The sequence below is a fragment of the Electrona antarctica genome, assembly GCF_951216825.1.
Source record: "Electrona antarctica genome assembly, chromosome: 21".
In the NCBI taxonomy this organism is placed as follows: domain Eukaryota; kingdom Metazoa; phylum Chordata; class Actinopteri; order Myctophiformes; family Myctophidae; genus Electrona; species Electrona antarctica.
The window spans coordinates 1,792,044-1,809,702 of NC_136802.1; the positions used below are offsets into that span (position 1 = coordinate 1,792,044).

The 17,659-nt window shown below is 53.2% G+C and overlaps 1 protein-coding gene across 1 annotated transcript in view; it reads left to right on the plus strand.

Annotated features, from left to right (window-relative positions):
* Positions 1-17,659, plus strand: part of LOC306913789 (low-density lipoprotein receptor-related protein 1-like) — a gene marked incomplete at its 3' end in the record, with an annotated part of 277,756 nt that overhangs the window by 78,668 nt on the left and 181,429 nt on the right. Inside the window, exons 5-6 of the mRNA XM_079490601.1 lie at positions 4,758-4,886; positions 11,031-11,294. Of these exons, the coding sequence (XP_079346727.1) occupies positions 4,758-4,886; positions 11,031-11,294 (393 nt within the window). The remainder of the gene's footprint in view (positions 1-4,757; positions 4,887-11,030; positions 11,295-17,659) is intronic.

Here is a 17,659-nt window from a genome sequence, read left to right on the forward strand (position 1 = left end):
ACACACACACAGCTTAACGTCATGGCTGTGTTGTTGAACACACACACAGCTTAACGTCATGGCTGTGTTGTTGAACACACACACACACAGCTTAACGTCATGGCTGTGTTGTTGAACACACACACACAGCTTAACGTCATGGCTGTGTTGTTGAACACACACACACAGCTTAACGTCATGGCTGTGTTGTTGAACACACACAGCTTAACGTCATGGCTGTGTTGTTGAACACACACAGCTTAACGTCATGGCTGTGTTGTTGAACACACACACAGCTTAACGTCATTGCTGTGTTGTTGAACACACACACAGCTTAACGTCATGGCTGTGTTGTTGAACACACACACAGCTTAACGTCATGGCTGTGTTGTTGAACACACACACACAGCTTAACGTCATTGCTGTGTTGTTGAACACACACACAGCTTAACGTCATGGCTGTGTTGTTGAACACACACACAGCTTAACGTCATGGCTGTGTTGTTGAACACACACACAGCTTAACGTCATGGCTGTGTTGTTGAACACATACACAGCTTAACGTCATGGCTGTGTTGTTGAACACACAGCTTAACGTCATGGCTGTTTTGTTGAACACACACACACACACAGCTTAACGTCTTGTTGTCTAGATTTAGAAGACATGTGTCCAGTGCATAGCCTACTGCAGGCCTGGTAGACTAGATTTATTTATTATATGGAGAAATCCCGTCATTTAACATGCATCTCTATGGGGGAGAAGGACAGCTTGCCCTGTCTTCTCTCTTAGCTAACGTGCCTATTGGACAAGGACGGGTTGGGGGAGGGACTTAACATTGCTAACGTGCCTATAGAGGGTATGCGCGTGAAGAATCTGTTCTACAAAGGAGAGAGTGCTTTCCCTCTCCCCATAGAGCATAAACAGACGTTAAATACTTAGACTAGAAAATACTCAGGCAAAAATACGGAGCATGAAGTCAACAGCAGAGACAGGCAGATGAAGGTTCCGGAGTTCCATTTTATTTGCAGAGAGTACAAGACATCATTCCCAGCCATGGGCCTGGCCCACCCGCCTCACGGCGTGTGAGCCACTGAACTAACTGTTAAACATTTTCAGTAGACCTTATACAACTCAAACACAGAGACAACAAAGGGAAGAATGCAAAGGTGATCCCAACCCCCCTTTACCAAATGGTCAAACATGTCTAAATAAGGTGTTGGTCACCAGGAAGCAAGCACAGAACAGTAGGTGCCCTGCAGGCCTGGCCGTTTACTATCAGCAAGCCAGATCTTTAGGGTCCCTCCTGCAGCTGCCCATACATCCTGTCTAAACACGTCATGTCACTCTCTCAATGAGAGACAAAGATCCAGGTTTACACTTTAGTTTAAAACATGGTTCTATTAATGTGAATTGTGATTTCCAGATACATCAGACCTCCCTTTGAGGCAACCATGCCTCATAAAAACGAATATGGAAACACAATTATTGACCCTCGTCCTCCCTTTGGCACTGACTGGAACATTAAAAATATGACACAAAGAAATCAACAATTACAGTAGAATTCAAAAATGGTTTGCAGACTTCTAGGCATTCAAATCACATAACTCGTTACCAGTGTTCTCATTCCATTACAGTATTATCATCGGTGTGCTTATAGAACTCCCTTCTGTGTTCAATTTAATTCAGGCTAAAACATTACATAGGAAATACAATGAATAAAAATAAGTAAGTAAGTAAATAGTAAAAAATACATTCCAGCCCGAAAACCACAGTAAGAATCTCTCTTACACACTAACAACTTCTCTGTACTGTAATCAACACTTTTAACCTTTACATAACTCAGAACATGATCATTGACATAAATGATAACCCGTAAACATTTATCTGACATTTAAACACAATACACCGTCGCTGCACCCAACCCCTTTTGCTTCACTCCAAAGCACCCAATTATTGAATACAAAGTGTGTTACAGTTCTTCAAACTTTACATCTGATGCTCTTAGCATCAGTTAATGTTAAGGATAAATTTTACCATAGTCATTCATAAAATGATTCATTTTTGTTTAGTTAACTCATCTTTTTAGGACATGCAGAAATCATCTATAATTATTTCAACACTCTAGATTCCCCAAGGCTCGTACAAATAACAGCACTGTTACCACCGGCGACCATAAACCCTAACTAAGTTTTTCCAGATCCCGTGCATGCTACTATTATTCACTTACGTTAAAATCCTAGAGTAATTTATATAACTTTAGAGTTTTCCCCACATGTCATAGCAGAAATACTTTCGTTGACTTTTCCCATTCACAAATTTATTCGAACAAAAATAAGGACGTTATGCACAATTAGGATGATTAACACTTATGCGTACGACAGGAGCACTGTCTTTCGCCTGACAAAGAGACATCTAACTAATTTTACTCCGGTCAATATTTCTATTCAGCTCCAAATCTCCCTTAGGCATATCCATCCCCGTTAAGCCAACTTCTCTAATTAAATACTGACACATAAAATCAACATACATGCCCATTACTATGTTGAACTAGACAAACGTAAACATACATTTGGAATCAAATGGAACGATATCCATCTGATATAATAGAATCTTCTGTAACGTTTCTTCTCCTTTTGTCTCACCTTCGTCAGTGTCCATCAGTCAGCGCACACGGGCCAAACGAGGTTTGTGATGCAGTACACTTATGCACCGCATGGCGTAGGCCGCTCTGTTGTCGAGAGTTGCCCTTTGTCCGAAAACTTTCATTCTGAATTCTGAATTCACTTTATCACCTCCTCCCTTTCAGTCATGATAATACAACATGACTAAAAAAAACGAGAAAGTGAATCAGCGTCATCACAGGAGCCCGTAGGCCTCTGCGAGGCAGAAACTTGTGATTCGCCGCGTTGCGAGCTTGTAGATCAGCTCCGTCGAGCCGCTGAATGGAACGAAGCCACGACGCCTCGCCGCCGGCGCCTGTCGAGTCGAGACGCGCCGTGAAGAGTCAATGAAGTGGCCATCGCGGCGATCGCCTCCCTTGGACCGCCGACGAACGCACACGGGCCGGGGCACCCTCCCCGCCGTCCATCGCCTCTGGTCACGATCGCCGAAAGCACCACGCCGTTGCCCATCGCCGCTCCTCGGTGCAGGCCGCCGTGTAGAGTAGACTGTAGGCCGCCTCCCTTCGATCGCCGCTCGACGCCGACCGTAGTCAGAGGTGACGCTGGAGACGCCGACTGTAGTCCCTCCGCCCTCCGTCCATCGCCGGGCAGGAACCGCAGCTGTGCAACGTCGCCCCTCAGTGCAGGCCATCCCTGTTGCGGCGGTGATCGCCGTGTTGAACCCCGTCGGTTCGACTGCAGCGCCGTCGTCGTTCTCCTCCGTTCAAAAAATTGCCGACCGAAATAACTATTAGACTGAATTGACAATTGTCCACTGGTCCTCTCGCCTGACGCAAAAATGCATCAACACGACCGAGCTCGGCACCACTTTGAAGAATCTGTTCTACAAAGGAGAGAGTGCTTTCCCTCTCCCCATAGAGCATATACAGACGTTAAATACTTAGACTAGAAAATACTCAGGCAAAAATACGGAGCATGAAGTCAACAGCAGAGACAGGCAGATGAAGGTTCCGGAGTTCCATTTTATTTGCAGAGAGTACAAGACATCATTCCCAGCCATGGGCCTGGCCCACCCGCCTCACGGCGTGTGAGCCACTGAACTAACTGTTAAACATTTTCAGTAGACCTTATACAACTCAAACACAGAGACAACAAAGGGAAGAATGCAAAGGTGATCCCAACCCCCCTTTACCAAATGGTCAAACATGTCTAAATAAGGTGTTGGTCACCAGGAAGCAAGCACAGAACAGTAGGTGCCCTGCAGGCCTGGCCGTTTACTATCAGCAAGCCAGATCTTTAGGGTCCCTCCTGCAGCTGCCCATACATCCTGTCTAAACACGTCATGTCACTCTCTCAATGAGAGACAAAGATCCAGGTTTACACTTTAGTTTAAAACATGGTTCTATTAATGTGAATTGTGATTTCCAGATACATCACGCGTGACATCATCGTACCTGGAAGTTATGCGGGAACTCCCACTGAGTGGCAAAAAACTACTTTCTGGCCTTGACAGCCCATTCATCCACACAGGAAAAAAAAGTTCAAAACATGTCTTGTGGGAGTGAGACAGCGTTGATGATTCCCATAATAGCTCATGACTGTTCCCCCACCTGCTCCTGATAGGGGCCTTTCTAGGCCCCGCCCCTCTCACATGTGTTTAGGATCCAAGATGGCCGCAGCACCAGGAGGGGGTGGGGCGGAGGTGAGCGGGCGGGGCCGACATATCAAGACACTTGCCTTGTGTCTGACACCTGACTTGTGTCTGAACACAGCTTTGATGGATGTGTTCTGCCCCCCCCCCCTCCCCCCATCAAACAAAATGTTTGGTCAAACCATATGGGCTTCCATTGGAAATGCATTGGAGCGCCAATTAAACACAGACCCAAGACAAACGCGTCTTGCGTTTGTCTTGTGTCTGTGTTTAATTGTGTTTAGGTGTCTTGAATGTATGAACGCCACCCAGTAAGGTCACGCCCTCCTGGTGCCGCGGCCATCTTGGAAACTAATATAAACAATATAAACAATGGGAGAGAGGAGGGGCCGAGAGAGGCCCTTATTATCATCATCACGAAGACACTTGTTGCATCTGAAAATGTCCCCCCCCCCCTCCCCCCCCCCCCCCCCCCCCCCCCCCCTTCCCTCTGACCCTGTGCCAGATTTTGACGAGTGTGGCGTGTACGGGACCTGCAGCCAGTCCTGCACCAACACGGAGGGATCCTACATGTGCTCCTGTGTGGAGGGATACCTGCCGCAGCCCGACAACCGATCCTGCAAGGCCAAGAACGGTGAGAACTCAGAGTAGACTATAGTGCTGCCAGAATTGGCCAAAAATGACATTCGAATATTCCTTTTAAAACACCACATGGGTTCGAACGAATTTAGAATGATTAAAATGTCGAATGTATATGATTTTAATATGAATATTGCAGCCTAATATGCTGTAAAACGTTCTCTTTCTTTATCTGTATGGGCCGGTCCTGTATGGGCCGGTCCTGTATGGGCCGGTCCTGTATGGTCCGGTCCTGTATGGTCCGGTCCTGTAGGTCCGGTCCTGTATGGTCCGGTCCCTGTATGGACCGGTCCTGTATGGTCCGGTCCTGTATGGGCCGGTCCTGTATGGTCCTGTATGGTCCTGTATGGTCCGGTCCTGTATGGTCCGGTCCTGTATGGTCCGTTCCTGTATGGGCCGGTCCTGTAGGTCCGGTCCTGTATGGTCCGGTCCTGTATGGGCCGGTCCTGTATGGGCCGGTCCTGTATGGGCCGGTCCTGTATGGTCCGGTCCTGTAGGTCCGGTCCTGTATGGGCCGGTCCTGTATGGTCCGGTCCTGTAGGTCCGGTCCTGTATGGTCCGGTCCTGTATGGTCTGGTCCTGTATGGTCCGGTCCTGTAGGTCCGGTCCTGTATGGTCCGGTCCTGTAGGTCCGGTCCTGTATGGTCCGGTCCTGTAGGTCCGGTCCTGTATGGTCCGGTCCTGTATAGTCCGGTCCTGTATGGTCCGGTCCTGTAGGTCCGGTCCTGTAGGTCCGGTCCTGTATGGTCCGGTCCTGTAGGTCCGGTCCTGTAGGTCCGGTCCTGTATAGTCCGGTCCTGTATGGTCCGGTCCTGTATGGTCCGGTCCTGTATGGGCCGGTCCTGTAGGTCCGGTCCTGTAGGTCCGGTCCTGTATGGTCCGGTCCTGTAGGTCCGGTCCTGTATGGTCCGGTCCTGTAGGTCCGGTCCTGTAGGTCCGGTCCTGTATGGTCCGGTCCTGTAGGTCCGGTCCTGTAGGTCCGGTCCTGTATAGTCCGGTCCTGTATGGTCCGGTCCTGTATGGTCCGGTCCTGTATGGGCCGGTCCTGTAGGTCCGGTCCTGTAGGTCCGGTCCTGTATGGTCCGGTCCTGTAGGTCCGGTCCTGTATGGTCCGGTCCTGTATGGTCCGGTCCTGTATGGTCCGGTCCTGTAGGTCCGGTCCTGTAGGTCCGGTCCTGTATGGTCCGGTCCTGTAGGTCCGGTCCTGTAGGTCCGGTCCTGTAGGTCCGGTCCTGTATGGTCCGGTCCTGTATGGTCCGGTCCTGTATGGGCCGGTCCTGTAGGTCCGGTCCTGTAGGTCCGGTCCTGTATGGTCCGGTCCTGTAGGTCCGGTCCTGTATGGTCCGGTCCTGTCTGGTCCGGTCCTGTAGGTCCGGTCCTGTATGGTCCGGTCCTGTATGGTCCGGTCCTGTAGGTCTGGTCCTGTATGGTCCGGTCCTGTAGGTCCGGTCCTGTATGGGCCGGTCCTGTATGGTCCGGTCCTGTAGGTCCGGTCCTGTAGGTCCGGTCCTGTAGGTCCGGTCCTGTATGGTCCGGTCCTGTATGGTCCGGTCCTGTAGGTCCGGTCCTGTATGGGCCGGTCCTGTATGGTCCGGTCCTGTAGGTCCGGTCCTGTATGGGCCGGTCCTGTATGGGCCGGTCCTGTATGGTCCGGTCCTGTAGGGCCGGTCCTGTATGGTCCGGTCCTGTATGGTCCGGTCCTGTATGGGCGGGTCCTGTATGGTCCGGTCCTGTAGGTCCGGTCCTGTATGGGCCGGTCCTGTATGGTCCGGTCCTGTATGGGCCGGTCCTGTATGGTCCGGTCCTGTAGGGCCGGTCCTGTATGGTCCGGTCCTGTATGGTCCGGTCCTGTATGGTCCGGTCCTGTATGGGCCGGTCCTGTATGGTCCGGTCCTGTAGGTCCGGTCCTGTATGGGCCGGTCCTGTATGGTCCGGTCCTGTAGGGCCGGTCCTGTAGGGCCGGTCCTGTATGGTCCGGTCCTGTATGGTCCGGTCCTGTATGGGCCGGTCCTGTATGGACCGGTCCTGTAGGTCCGGTCCTGTATGGTCCGGTCCTGTATGGGCCGGTCCTGTATGGTCCTGTATGGTCCGGTCCTGTATGGTCCGGTCCTGTATGAGCCGGTCCTGTATGGTCCTATATGGTCCTGTATGGACCGGTCCTGTATGGTCCGGTCCTGTAGGTCCGGTCCTGTATGGTCCGGTCCTGTATGGTCCGGTCCTGTATGGGCCGGTCCTGTATGGTCCGGTCCTGTAGGTCCGGTCCTGTAGGTCCGGTCCTGTATGGTCCGGTCCTGTAGGTCCGGTCCTGTAGGTCCGGTCCTGTAGGGCCGGTCCTGTATGGACCGGTCCTGTATGGACCGGTCCTGTAGGTCCGGTCCTGTATGGTTCGGTCCTGTATGGTTCGGTCCTGTAGGTCCGGTCCTGTATGGACCGGTCCTGTATGGACCGGTCCTGTATGGACCGGTCCTGTATGGTCCGGTCCTGTATGGACCGGTCCTGTATGGTCCGGTCCTGTATGGTTCGGTCCTGTATGGTCCGGTCCTGTAGGTCCGGTCCTGTATGGGCCGGTCCTGTATGGTCCGGTCCTGTATGGGCCGGTCCTGTATGGTCCGGTCCTGTATGGTCCGGTCCTGTAGGTCCGGTCCTGTAGGTCCGGTCCTGTAGGTCCGGTCCTGTATGGTTCGGTCCTGTATGGACCGGTCCTGTATGGTCCGGTCCTGTAGGTCCGGTCCTGTATGGTTCGGTCCTGTATGGTCCGGTCCTGTATGGTCCGGTCCTGTATGGTCCGGTCCTGTATGGTCCTGTATGGTCCGGTCCTGTATGGTTCGGTCCTGTAGGTCCGGTCCTGTAGGTCCGGTCCTGTATGGTCCGGTCCTGTAGGTCCGGTCCTGTATGGTCCGGTCCTGTAGGTCCGGTCCTGTATGGTTCGGTCCTGTAGGTCCGGTCCTGTATGGTTCGGTCCTGTAGGACCGGTCCTGTATGGTTCGGTCCTGTATGGTTCGGTCCTGTATGGTCCGGTCCTGTAGGTCCGGTCCTGTATGGTCCGGTCCTGTAGGTCTGGTCCTGTATGGGCCGGTCCTGTATGGTCCGGTCCTGTAGGTCCGGTCCTGTATGGGCCGGTCCTGTATGGTCCGGTCCTGTAGGTCCGGTCCTGTATGGTCCGGTCCTGTATGGTCCGGTCCTGTATGGGCCGGTCCTGTATGGGCCGGTCCTGTATGGTCCTGTATGGTCCTGTATGGGCCGGTCCTGTATGGTCCGGTCCTGTAGGTCCGGTCCTGTATGGTCCGGTCCTGTATGGTCCGGTCCTGTATGGTCCTGTATGGGCCGGTCCTGTATGGTCCGGTCCTGTAGGTCCGGTCCTGTAGGTCCGGTCCTGTATGGTCCCGGTAGGTCCGGTCCTGTAGGTCCTGTCCTGTATGGTCCGGTCCTGTAGGTCCGGTCCTGTATGGTCCGGTCCTGTAGGTCCGGTCCTGTATGGTCCGGTCCTGTATGGGCCGGTCCTGTAGGTCCGGTCCTGTATGGTCCGGTCCTGTAGGTCCGGTCCTGTATGGTCCGGTCCTGTATGGTCCTGTATGGTCCGGTCCTGTATGGGCCGGTCCTGTAGGTCCGGTCCTGTATGGTCCGGTCCTGTAGGTCCGGTCCTGTATGGTCCGGTCCTGTATGGTCCTGTAGGTCCGGTCCTGTAGGTCCTGTCCTGTATGGTCCGGTCCTGTATGGTCCTGTAGGTCCGGTCCTGTATGGTCCCGGTAGGTCCGGTCCTGTAGGTCCTGTCCTGTATGGTCCGGTCCTGTATGGTCCCGGTAGGTCCGGTCCTGTAGGTCCGGTCCTGTATGGTCCGGTCCTGTAGGTCCGGTCCTGTATGGTCCCGGTAGGTCCGGTCCTGTAGGTCCGGTCCTGTATGGTCCGGTCCTGTAGGTCCGGTCCTGTATGGTCCGGTCCTGTATGGGCCGGTCCTGTATGGTCCGGTCCTGTAGGTCCGGTCCTGTATGGGCCGGTCCTGTATGGTCCGGTCCTGTATGGTCCGGTCCTGTATGGGCTGCGGTTGGTGCTCAGAAATGCGTTCTCTTGAGTCTTGCGAGATCAAATGAATGATTAAAAATTATCTTAATAGCCTAATTTTCGTATAATGTTTTAGTTTACGTGGCACAGTCTCGCCAGAACTCACACAGCATTTTTATTGTTATTTATTTTAATTCAAACCTTAATTTAATACATTTGATTATTCTTTTATTTTTTACATTTGAATATTCTTTCGAATATGGAATATTCGTTGGCAGCACTAGAGTAGACTGTATATAGACCGGTGGTCCTTGAGGGGGTTCCAGGTGGTACAGAGTGTGGTCCGTGGACCACCAGTGGTCCTTGAGGGGGTTCCAGGTGGTACAGAGTGTGGTCCGTGGACCACCAGTGGTCCTTGAGGGGGTTCCAGGTGGTACAGAGTGTGGTCCGTGGACCACCAGTGGTCCTTTGAGGGGGTTCCAGGTGGTACAGAGTGTGGTCCGTGGACCACCAGTGGTCCTTGAGGGGGTTCCAGGTGGTACAGAGTGTGGTCCGTGGACCACCAGTGGTCCTTTGAGGGGGTTCCAGGTGGTACAGAGTGTGGTCCGTGGACCACCAGTGGTCCTTGAGGGGGTTCCAGGTGGTACAGAGTGTGGTCCGTGGACCACCAGTGGTCCTTGAGGGGGTTCCAGGTGGTACAGAGTGTGGTCCGTGGACCACCAGTGGTCCTTGAGGGGGTTCCAGGTGGTACAGAGTGTGGTCCGTGGACCACCAGTGGTCCTTGAGGGGGTTCCAGGTGGTACAGAGTGTGGTCCGTGGACCACCAGTGGTCCTTGAGGGGGTTCCAGGTGGTACAGAGTGTGGTCCGTGGACCACCAGTGGTCCTTGAGGGGGTTCCAGGTGGTACAGAGTGTGGTCCGTGGACCACCAGTGGTCCTTGAGGGGGTTCCAGGTGGTACAGAGTGTGGTCCGTGGACCACCAGTGGTCCTTGAGGGGGTTCCAGGTGGTACAGAGTGTGGTCCCCAGAGTGTAAAATGAAACCAAAATGGACCCGTACGGGTCCATTTTGGTTTCATTTTACTCTCTCAAGTGTTACATTATTGTTTAAACATCTGCAATACTTAATTTACCAGAAGTCTACACAATTAGAGAATGTAGAAGAATTGTTATTTTGATCAACGTTTGCCTGTTTTCTCTCCTAATGGTACCGACATCAATACAGCATGGAACTGTGGACAACAATAACAAAATATTCTTTAGTTTCGGGTCCGAGAGGCTAAATGTCATCAAATGGTGGTTCCGTGGATCAAATGACAAATAATGAATGGTCCTTGATAAGGGTTGAAAACCACTGGTCTAATTATCATTATCATCATCATTATCATTACTATTATTAGGGATGTCCCGATGTCCCCCCATAGTGTCAACCCCTTACCCCTGTGTGGGATCGCTGGTTAGACTGGCATAGTGTCAACCCCTTACCCCTGTGTCGGATCGCTGGTTAGACTGGCATAGTGTCAACCCCTTACCCCTGTGTGGGATCGCTGGTTAGACTGGCATAGTGTCAACCCCTTACCCCTGTGTGGGATCGCTGGTTAGACTGGCATAGTGTCAACCCCCTTACCCCTGTGTCGGATCGCTGGTTAGACTGGCATAGTGTCAACCCCTTACCCCTGTGTGGGATCGCTGGTTAGACTGGCATAGTGTCAACCCCTTACCCCTGTGTCTGATCGGTGGTTAGACTGGCATAGTGTCAACCCCTTACCCCTGTGTGGGATTGCTGGTTAGACTGGCATAGTGTCAACCCCTTACCCCTGTGTGGGATCGCTGGTTAGACTGGCATAGTGTCAACCCCTTACCCCTGTGTGGGATCGCTGGTTAGACTGGCATAGTGTCGACCCCTTACCCCTGTGTGGGATCGCTGGTTAGACTGGCATAGTGTCGACCCCTTACCCCTGTGTCTGATCGGTGGTTAGACTGGCATAGTGTCGACCCCTTACCCCTGTGTGGGATCGCTGGTTAGACAGGCATATTCGCCGATACCGATATGACCTGATATGACAAATAAGGGCCGATACCAATACAGTATCGGGACATCTCTAATTATTATAATTATTAATATTATTGTCATCCTTCCAGTTCCCGTGGAGCGTCTCCCGGTGCTGCTGATCGCCAACTCCCAGAACATCCAGGCCACGTCCCTGAGCGGGGCCACGGTCCACAGCTTGCCCTCCACCAGCACCAAACAGAGCACGGCCATGGACTTCCTGTACGCACAGGAAACGGTGTGCTGGATCCACGTGGGCGACTCGGCCGCCAACACCCACCTGAAGTGTGCCAAGATCCCCAACCTCAAGAGCTTCACGGACGAGAGGGTGATCAACATATCACTGAGCCTGCACCGTGAGTACACTGGATATACTACTACTACTACTACTACTAGTACTACCACTACTACTACTACTACTACTACTACTACTACTACTGCTACTACTAGTACTAGTACTAGTAGTAGTAATACGATCCCCATCTGAAGAGTGTTACTGACGAGAGGGTGATCAACATATCACTGAGCCTTTACTGACGAGAGGGTGATCAGCATATCACTGAGCCTTTACTGACGAGAGGGTGATCAACATATCACTGAGCCTTTACTGACGAGAGGGTGATCAACATATCACTGAGCCTTTACTGACCAGAGGGTGATCAACATATCACTGAGCCTTTACTGACGAGAGGGTGATCAACATATCACTGAGCCTTTACTGACGAGAGGGTGATCAACATATCACTGAGCCTCCACCTGTGAGTTCACAGCCAATCAGAACACCTGATTGGCTGCAGCCGATATTTATTTATTTAGCGAATGCAAAGTCCTGAAGCCAAGCGGTTGTCTGCTGTTTGGAGGGAGACTAATCCTCCTTCCAGTCTTTGGAGAGGACAAACTTCTATGATGTGCTCCATGGTTTGCTCCTCACCACCACACACACAGTGGGCTTGGGCTACTGCCCCATTTGTGAAGGCTGGCCAAGCAGGGGCCATGTCCAGTCCTGAACCTATTGGGCGTAGACCACTGTCTCCTTGGGGAGGGTGGTGCCAGGGACCTGTTGGTTGGGGTCTGTCTCCTTGGGGAGGGTGGTGCCAGGGACCTGTTGGTTGGGGTCTGTCTCCTTGGGGAGGGAGGGTGGTGCCAGGGACCTGTTGGTTGGGGTCTGTCTCCTTGGGGAGGGTGGTGCCAGGGACCTGTTGGTTGGGGTCTGTCTCCTTGGGGAGGGAGGGTGGTGCCAGGGACCTGTTGGTTGGGGTCTGTCTCCTTGGGGAGGGTGGTGCCAGGGACCTGTTGGTTGGGGTCTGTCTCCTTGGGGAGGGAGGGTGGTGCCAGGGACCTGTTGGTTGGGGTCTGTCTCCTTGGGGAGGGTGGTGCCAGGGACCTGTTGGTTGGGGTCTGTCTCCTTGGGGAGGGAGGGTGGTGCCAGGGACCTGTTGGTTGGGGTCTGTCTCCTTGGGGAGGGTGGTGCCAGGGACCTGTTGGTTGGGGTCTGTCTCCTTGGGAGGGTGGTGCCAGGGACCTGTTGGTTGGGGTCTGTCTCCTTGGGGAGGGAGGGTGGTGCCAGGGACCTGTTGGTTGGGGTCTGTCTCCTTGGGGAGGGAGGGTGGTGCCAGGGACCTGTTGGTTGGGGTCTGTCTCCTTGGGGAGGGAGGGTGGTGCCAGGGACCTGTTGGTTGGGGTCTGTCTCCTTGGGGAGGGTGGTGCCAGGGACCTGTTGGTTGGGGTCTGTCTCCTTGGGAGGGAGGGTGGTGCCAGGGACCTGTTGGTTGGGGTCTGTCTCCTTGGGGAGGGTGGTGCCAGGGACCTGTTGGTTGGGGTCTGTCTCCTTGGGGAGGGTGGTGCCAGGGACCTGTTGGTTGGGGTCTGTCTCCTTGGGAGGGAGGGTGGTGCCAGGGACCTGTTGGTTGGGGTCTGTCTCCTTGGGGAGGGAGGGTGGTGCCAGGGACCTGTTGGTTGGGGTCTGTCTCCTTGGGAGGGTGGTGCCAGGGACCTGTTGGTTGGGGTCTGTCTCCTTGGGGAGGGAGGGTGGTGCCAGGGACCTGTTGGTTGGGGTCTGTCTCCTTGGGGAGGGAGGGTGGTGCCAGGGACCTGTTGGTTGGGGTCTGTCTCCTTGGGGAGGGTGGTGCCAGGGACCTGTTGGTTGGGGTCTGTCTCCTTGGGGAGGGTGGTGCCAGGGACCTGTTGGTTGGGGTCTGTCTCCTTGGGGAGGGTGGTGCCAGGGACCTGTTGGTTGGGGTCTGTCTCCTTGGGGAGGGAGGGTGGTGCCAGGGACCTGTTGGTTGGGGTCTGTCTCCTTGGGGAGGGTGGTGCCAGGGACCTGTTGGTTGGGGTCTGTCTCCTTGGGGAGGGTGGTGCCAGGGACCTGTTGGTTGGGGTCTGTCTCCTTGGGGAGGGTGGTGCCAGGGACCTGTTGGTTGGGTTCTGTCTCCTTGGGAGGGAGGGTGGTGCCAGGGACCTGTTGGTTGGGGTCTGTCTCCTTGGGGAGGGAGGGTGGTGCCAGGGACCTGTTGGTTGGGGTCTGTCTCCTTGGGCAGGGTGGTGCCAGGGACCTGTTGGTTGGGGTCTGTCTCCTTGGGGAGGGTGGTGCCAGGGACCTGTTGGTTGGGGTCTGTCTCCTTGGGGAGGGTGGTGCCAGGGACCTGTTGGTTGGGGTCTGTCTCCTTGGGGAGGGAGGGTGGTGCCAGGGACCTGTTGGTTGGGGTCTGTCTCCTTGGGAGGGTGGTGCCAGGGACCTGTTGGTTGGGGTCTGTCTCCTTGGGGAGGGAGGGTGGTGCCAGGGACCTGTTGGTTGGGGTCTGTCTCCTTGGGGAGGGAGGGTGGTGCCAGGGACCTGTTGGTTGGGGTCTGTCTCCTTGGGGAGGGTGGTGCCAGGGACCTGTTGGTTGGGGTCTGTCTCCTTGGGGAGGGTGGTGCCAGGGACCTGTTGGTTGGGGTCTGTCTCCTTGGGGAGGGTGGTGCCAGGGACCTGTTGGTTGGGGTCTGTCTCCTTGGGGAGGGAGGGTGGTGCCAGGGACCTGTTGGTTGGGGTCTGTCTCCTTGGGAGGGTGGTGCCAGGGACCTGTTGGTTGGGGTCTGTCTCCTTGGGGAGGGTGGTGCCAGGGACCTGTTGGTTGGGGTCTGTCTCCTTGGGGAGGGAGGGTGGTGCCAGGGACCTGTTGGTTGGGGTCTGTCTCCTTGGGAGGGTGGTGCCAGGGACCTGTTGGTTGGGGTCTGTCTCCTTGGGAGGGTGGTGCCAGGGACCTGTTGGTTGGGGTCTGTCTCCTTGGGAGGGAGGGTGGTGCCAGGGACCTGTTGGTTGGGGTCTGTCTCCTTGGGGAGGTTGGTGCCAGGGACCTGTTGGTTGGGGTCTGTCTCCTTGGGGAGGGAGGTTGGTGCCAGGGACCTGTTGGTTGGGGTCTGTCTCCTTGGGGAGGGAGGGTGGTGCCAGGGACCTGTTGGTTGGGGTCTGTCTCCTTGGGAGGGTGGTGCCAGGGACCTGTTGGTTGGGGTCTGTCTCCTTGGGGAGGGTGGTGCCAGGGACCTGTTGGTTGGGGTCTGTCTCCTTGGGGAGGGAGGTTGGTGCCAGGGACCTGTTGGTTGGGGTCTGTCTCCTTGGGGAGGGAGGGTGGTGCCAGGGACCTGTTGGTTGGGGTCTGTCTCCTTGGGAGGGTGGTGCCAGGGACCTGTTGGTTGGGGTCTGTCTCCTTGGGGAGGGAGGGTGGTGCCAGGGACCTGTTGGTTGGGGTCTGTCTCCTTGGGGAGGGAGGGTGGTGCCAGGGACCTGTTGGTTGGGGTCTGTCTCCTTGGGAAGTTGGTGCCAGGGACCTGTTGGTTGGGGTCAGTCTCCTTGGGAGGGTGGTGCCAGGGACCTGTTGGTTGGGGTCTGACACCATGTGTTTGTTTGGGACCTCATTGGACTCCCATTCCCTTTTCCAAGCTGATTGGATGGTGAAGTCAGCTGATGGGGGGTTCCTCCAAATTGGTCGTCTTGACGGGAGTGGAGCAGTGGGTGGGTTGAATATGTCTGCATGGATTGGTAGGTGGGGCGAGTCTTTGACCTTTTGAAGCATCCTTTGAGAGACTGCTGCTCGCCGGATGTGTGGGGGGGCTATGTTTCATAATACTGGGAGCCAGGGGAGTGGTTTGGAGCGAATAGTCCCGGTTATGGTTCTCATGGTGGTGCAGCCGCTGCGCTGCTTGGATTGTATTCTGTACCCAAGATGACACACACACACACACACACACACACACACACACACACACACACACACACACACACACACACACACTGCGCAGCCAGCTCTGCATACACACTGCATGACATCACTCTCCTCGACATCTGTGCTCACTGGCAGTGGCTTCGGCACGGAGCGTGCACGCTCACACACACACACACACACACACACACACACACACACACACACACACACACACACACACACACACACACACACACACAGTGCGCTCGTGTTTGCATGCACGCATGCAACTTTGTTTTTCTTCTTCTGGTAGGTTTTTTTCCCTCCTATTTCCAGTGACTGTGCAGCAGATCTGCCGTTAGTATTTCTATGTGCGTGTGGAGTGGATGGATGTCTGCTCTATGCATGTGGACACACACACACACGCACACGCACGGCGCACGCACACACACACAGGCCCGGCTGTGAGTCAGCGCCTTGTCATCCAGGCCGCGGAGCGCCATAACAGTCTTTACGGGCAGCGTCCGCGTGTGTTTTTCCATCATGGTTAAACCGTTGGCTAACTCTCACCGTCCTGGACTGAGACTTTCTTTTTTCCCTTTTTTGTTTCCAGTAAAGAGACCAGACGAGTGTTGCACGTACTTGTGTGTGTGCGTGTGCGACTGTGCGCACGTGTGCGAGTGTGCGCGCGCACGTGCGTGTGTGTGTGTGAGTGTAGAGAACAGTGATTAGAGAAAAATAGTTTTTTTGCACCAGGGAAATGATGTGTGATTTTCTGTTTGAACCTTTTTCTTTTCTTTTTTTTTAACCAATTTTGACCTGAGATCAGATTCTAAAAATGTTCTTCTACATCCTGACAGTTTTCTGAAAAAGCTTTGTTTCTATGTCAGTCGTTCTTCGATTTTTCAAAAAATAGCAGACCTACAAGCTCATAGCGCGCCATCTGCTATTTTTCAATAGCTAAAGTATAACATGATGCTAACACCAAAAGGGGTTCCCGCCCAAAATGGGTTTTAAGACAAAATGTTTATAAAAATAGTTACAACACGATGAGTGTGTAAACTGTTCCTCATCTACGCCCCGTAAACCAGTGGTCCTCAAACCTTCTCATGTCAAGGAGCCCCAAATGATTAGCCCCACAGACCCCCATTTGAAGAGATAAGCCAGGGACCCCCATTTGAAGAGATACGCCAGGGACCCCCATTTGAAGAGATACGCCAGGGACCCCCATTTGAAGAGATAAGCCAGGGACCCCCATTTGAAGAGATAAGCCAGGGACCCCCATGAGAGAAGATTTTCACGGCTCTAGCAGTGATTCTCAACCCGTTTAATTTCAAGGACCCCCAGTTGGACATGCATTATAGTCTACGGACCCCCATTTAATGGCATTTTTATCTCTGGGACCCCCAATTTATATTGTAAAATCAATGTTAGTTTGTCTCTGAGAGTGTACGAATGGAACCTGTGCACTCTCAGAGTTACAGACCCATAAGACCCATTTTTAATTCATTCATAAAGGCTCAGTGTGCGTCATGTTGTGAACTCACAGATATGGTGTTTTTCATCACGCAGAGACACAACGTATAAACACAAAGTATAAACCAGGCTTAACTCATTCTGGGCGGGAACCCCTTTTGGTGTTTTAAAGCATTATGTTATACTTTTAGCTATTGAAAAATAGCAGATCTACAAGTTCATATAGCGCTTAAGTGGCTAAAGAAAGAAAAAATATGCTTATTTAGAGCTGTAGAGCTGATTTAGCTTTTAGCTTCTCTGTGTTTGACGTTTTGGGACCAGGAGGAATGTGCCGGAAATTCCAACGGCCTCAGCTGGATTCTCTAAGCCCCCCTCCCACAGTCACACATGCACACATGCACACATGCACACATGCATGCACGCACACACACACACACACACACACACACACACACACACACACACACACACACACACACACACACACACACACACACACACACACACACACACACACACACACACACACACACACACACACACACACGATGCTGGAGTCTCTATATACTTTAAATGATTTACTTCAGATTCCAGTTGTCAGTCAGTCTCTACGCTACGACTGATTCCAGTCATTTGGATCCTATAGATGCTGCTCAGCCAAAGTAACCTAATCTACAAGCTGGGCTATTTTAGGTCATTTGGTTTAGAAGTTATTTGAAGTGCATGGAGGTCAAACTATAGTAATACGTGTAGATATATATTTGCTCCGGCCAGGAAACAATTAAACGTGACTCCACTTCCTCCACGCATGCCACTGACTTCCTGTTTTGGCGCGAGCCGGCCTGGGTGTTTTAATGTGTTTTCATGATGGGTGTAAAGCTGAGGAGGTGAAAACAGAACCCAGGGCCACGCTGCGGCGAGCGAGTGTTTTCAAACGTACACATCCTAAATGGACGCCAGACGGGGGTCAGAGGTCATACTGTATATCACAGTGTAGCCTGTAATGTTTGGGTTGTTTTTTATGGGTAGTAAATATCAGGGTTTTTTAACAGACCAGTTTTTCC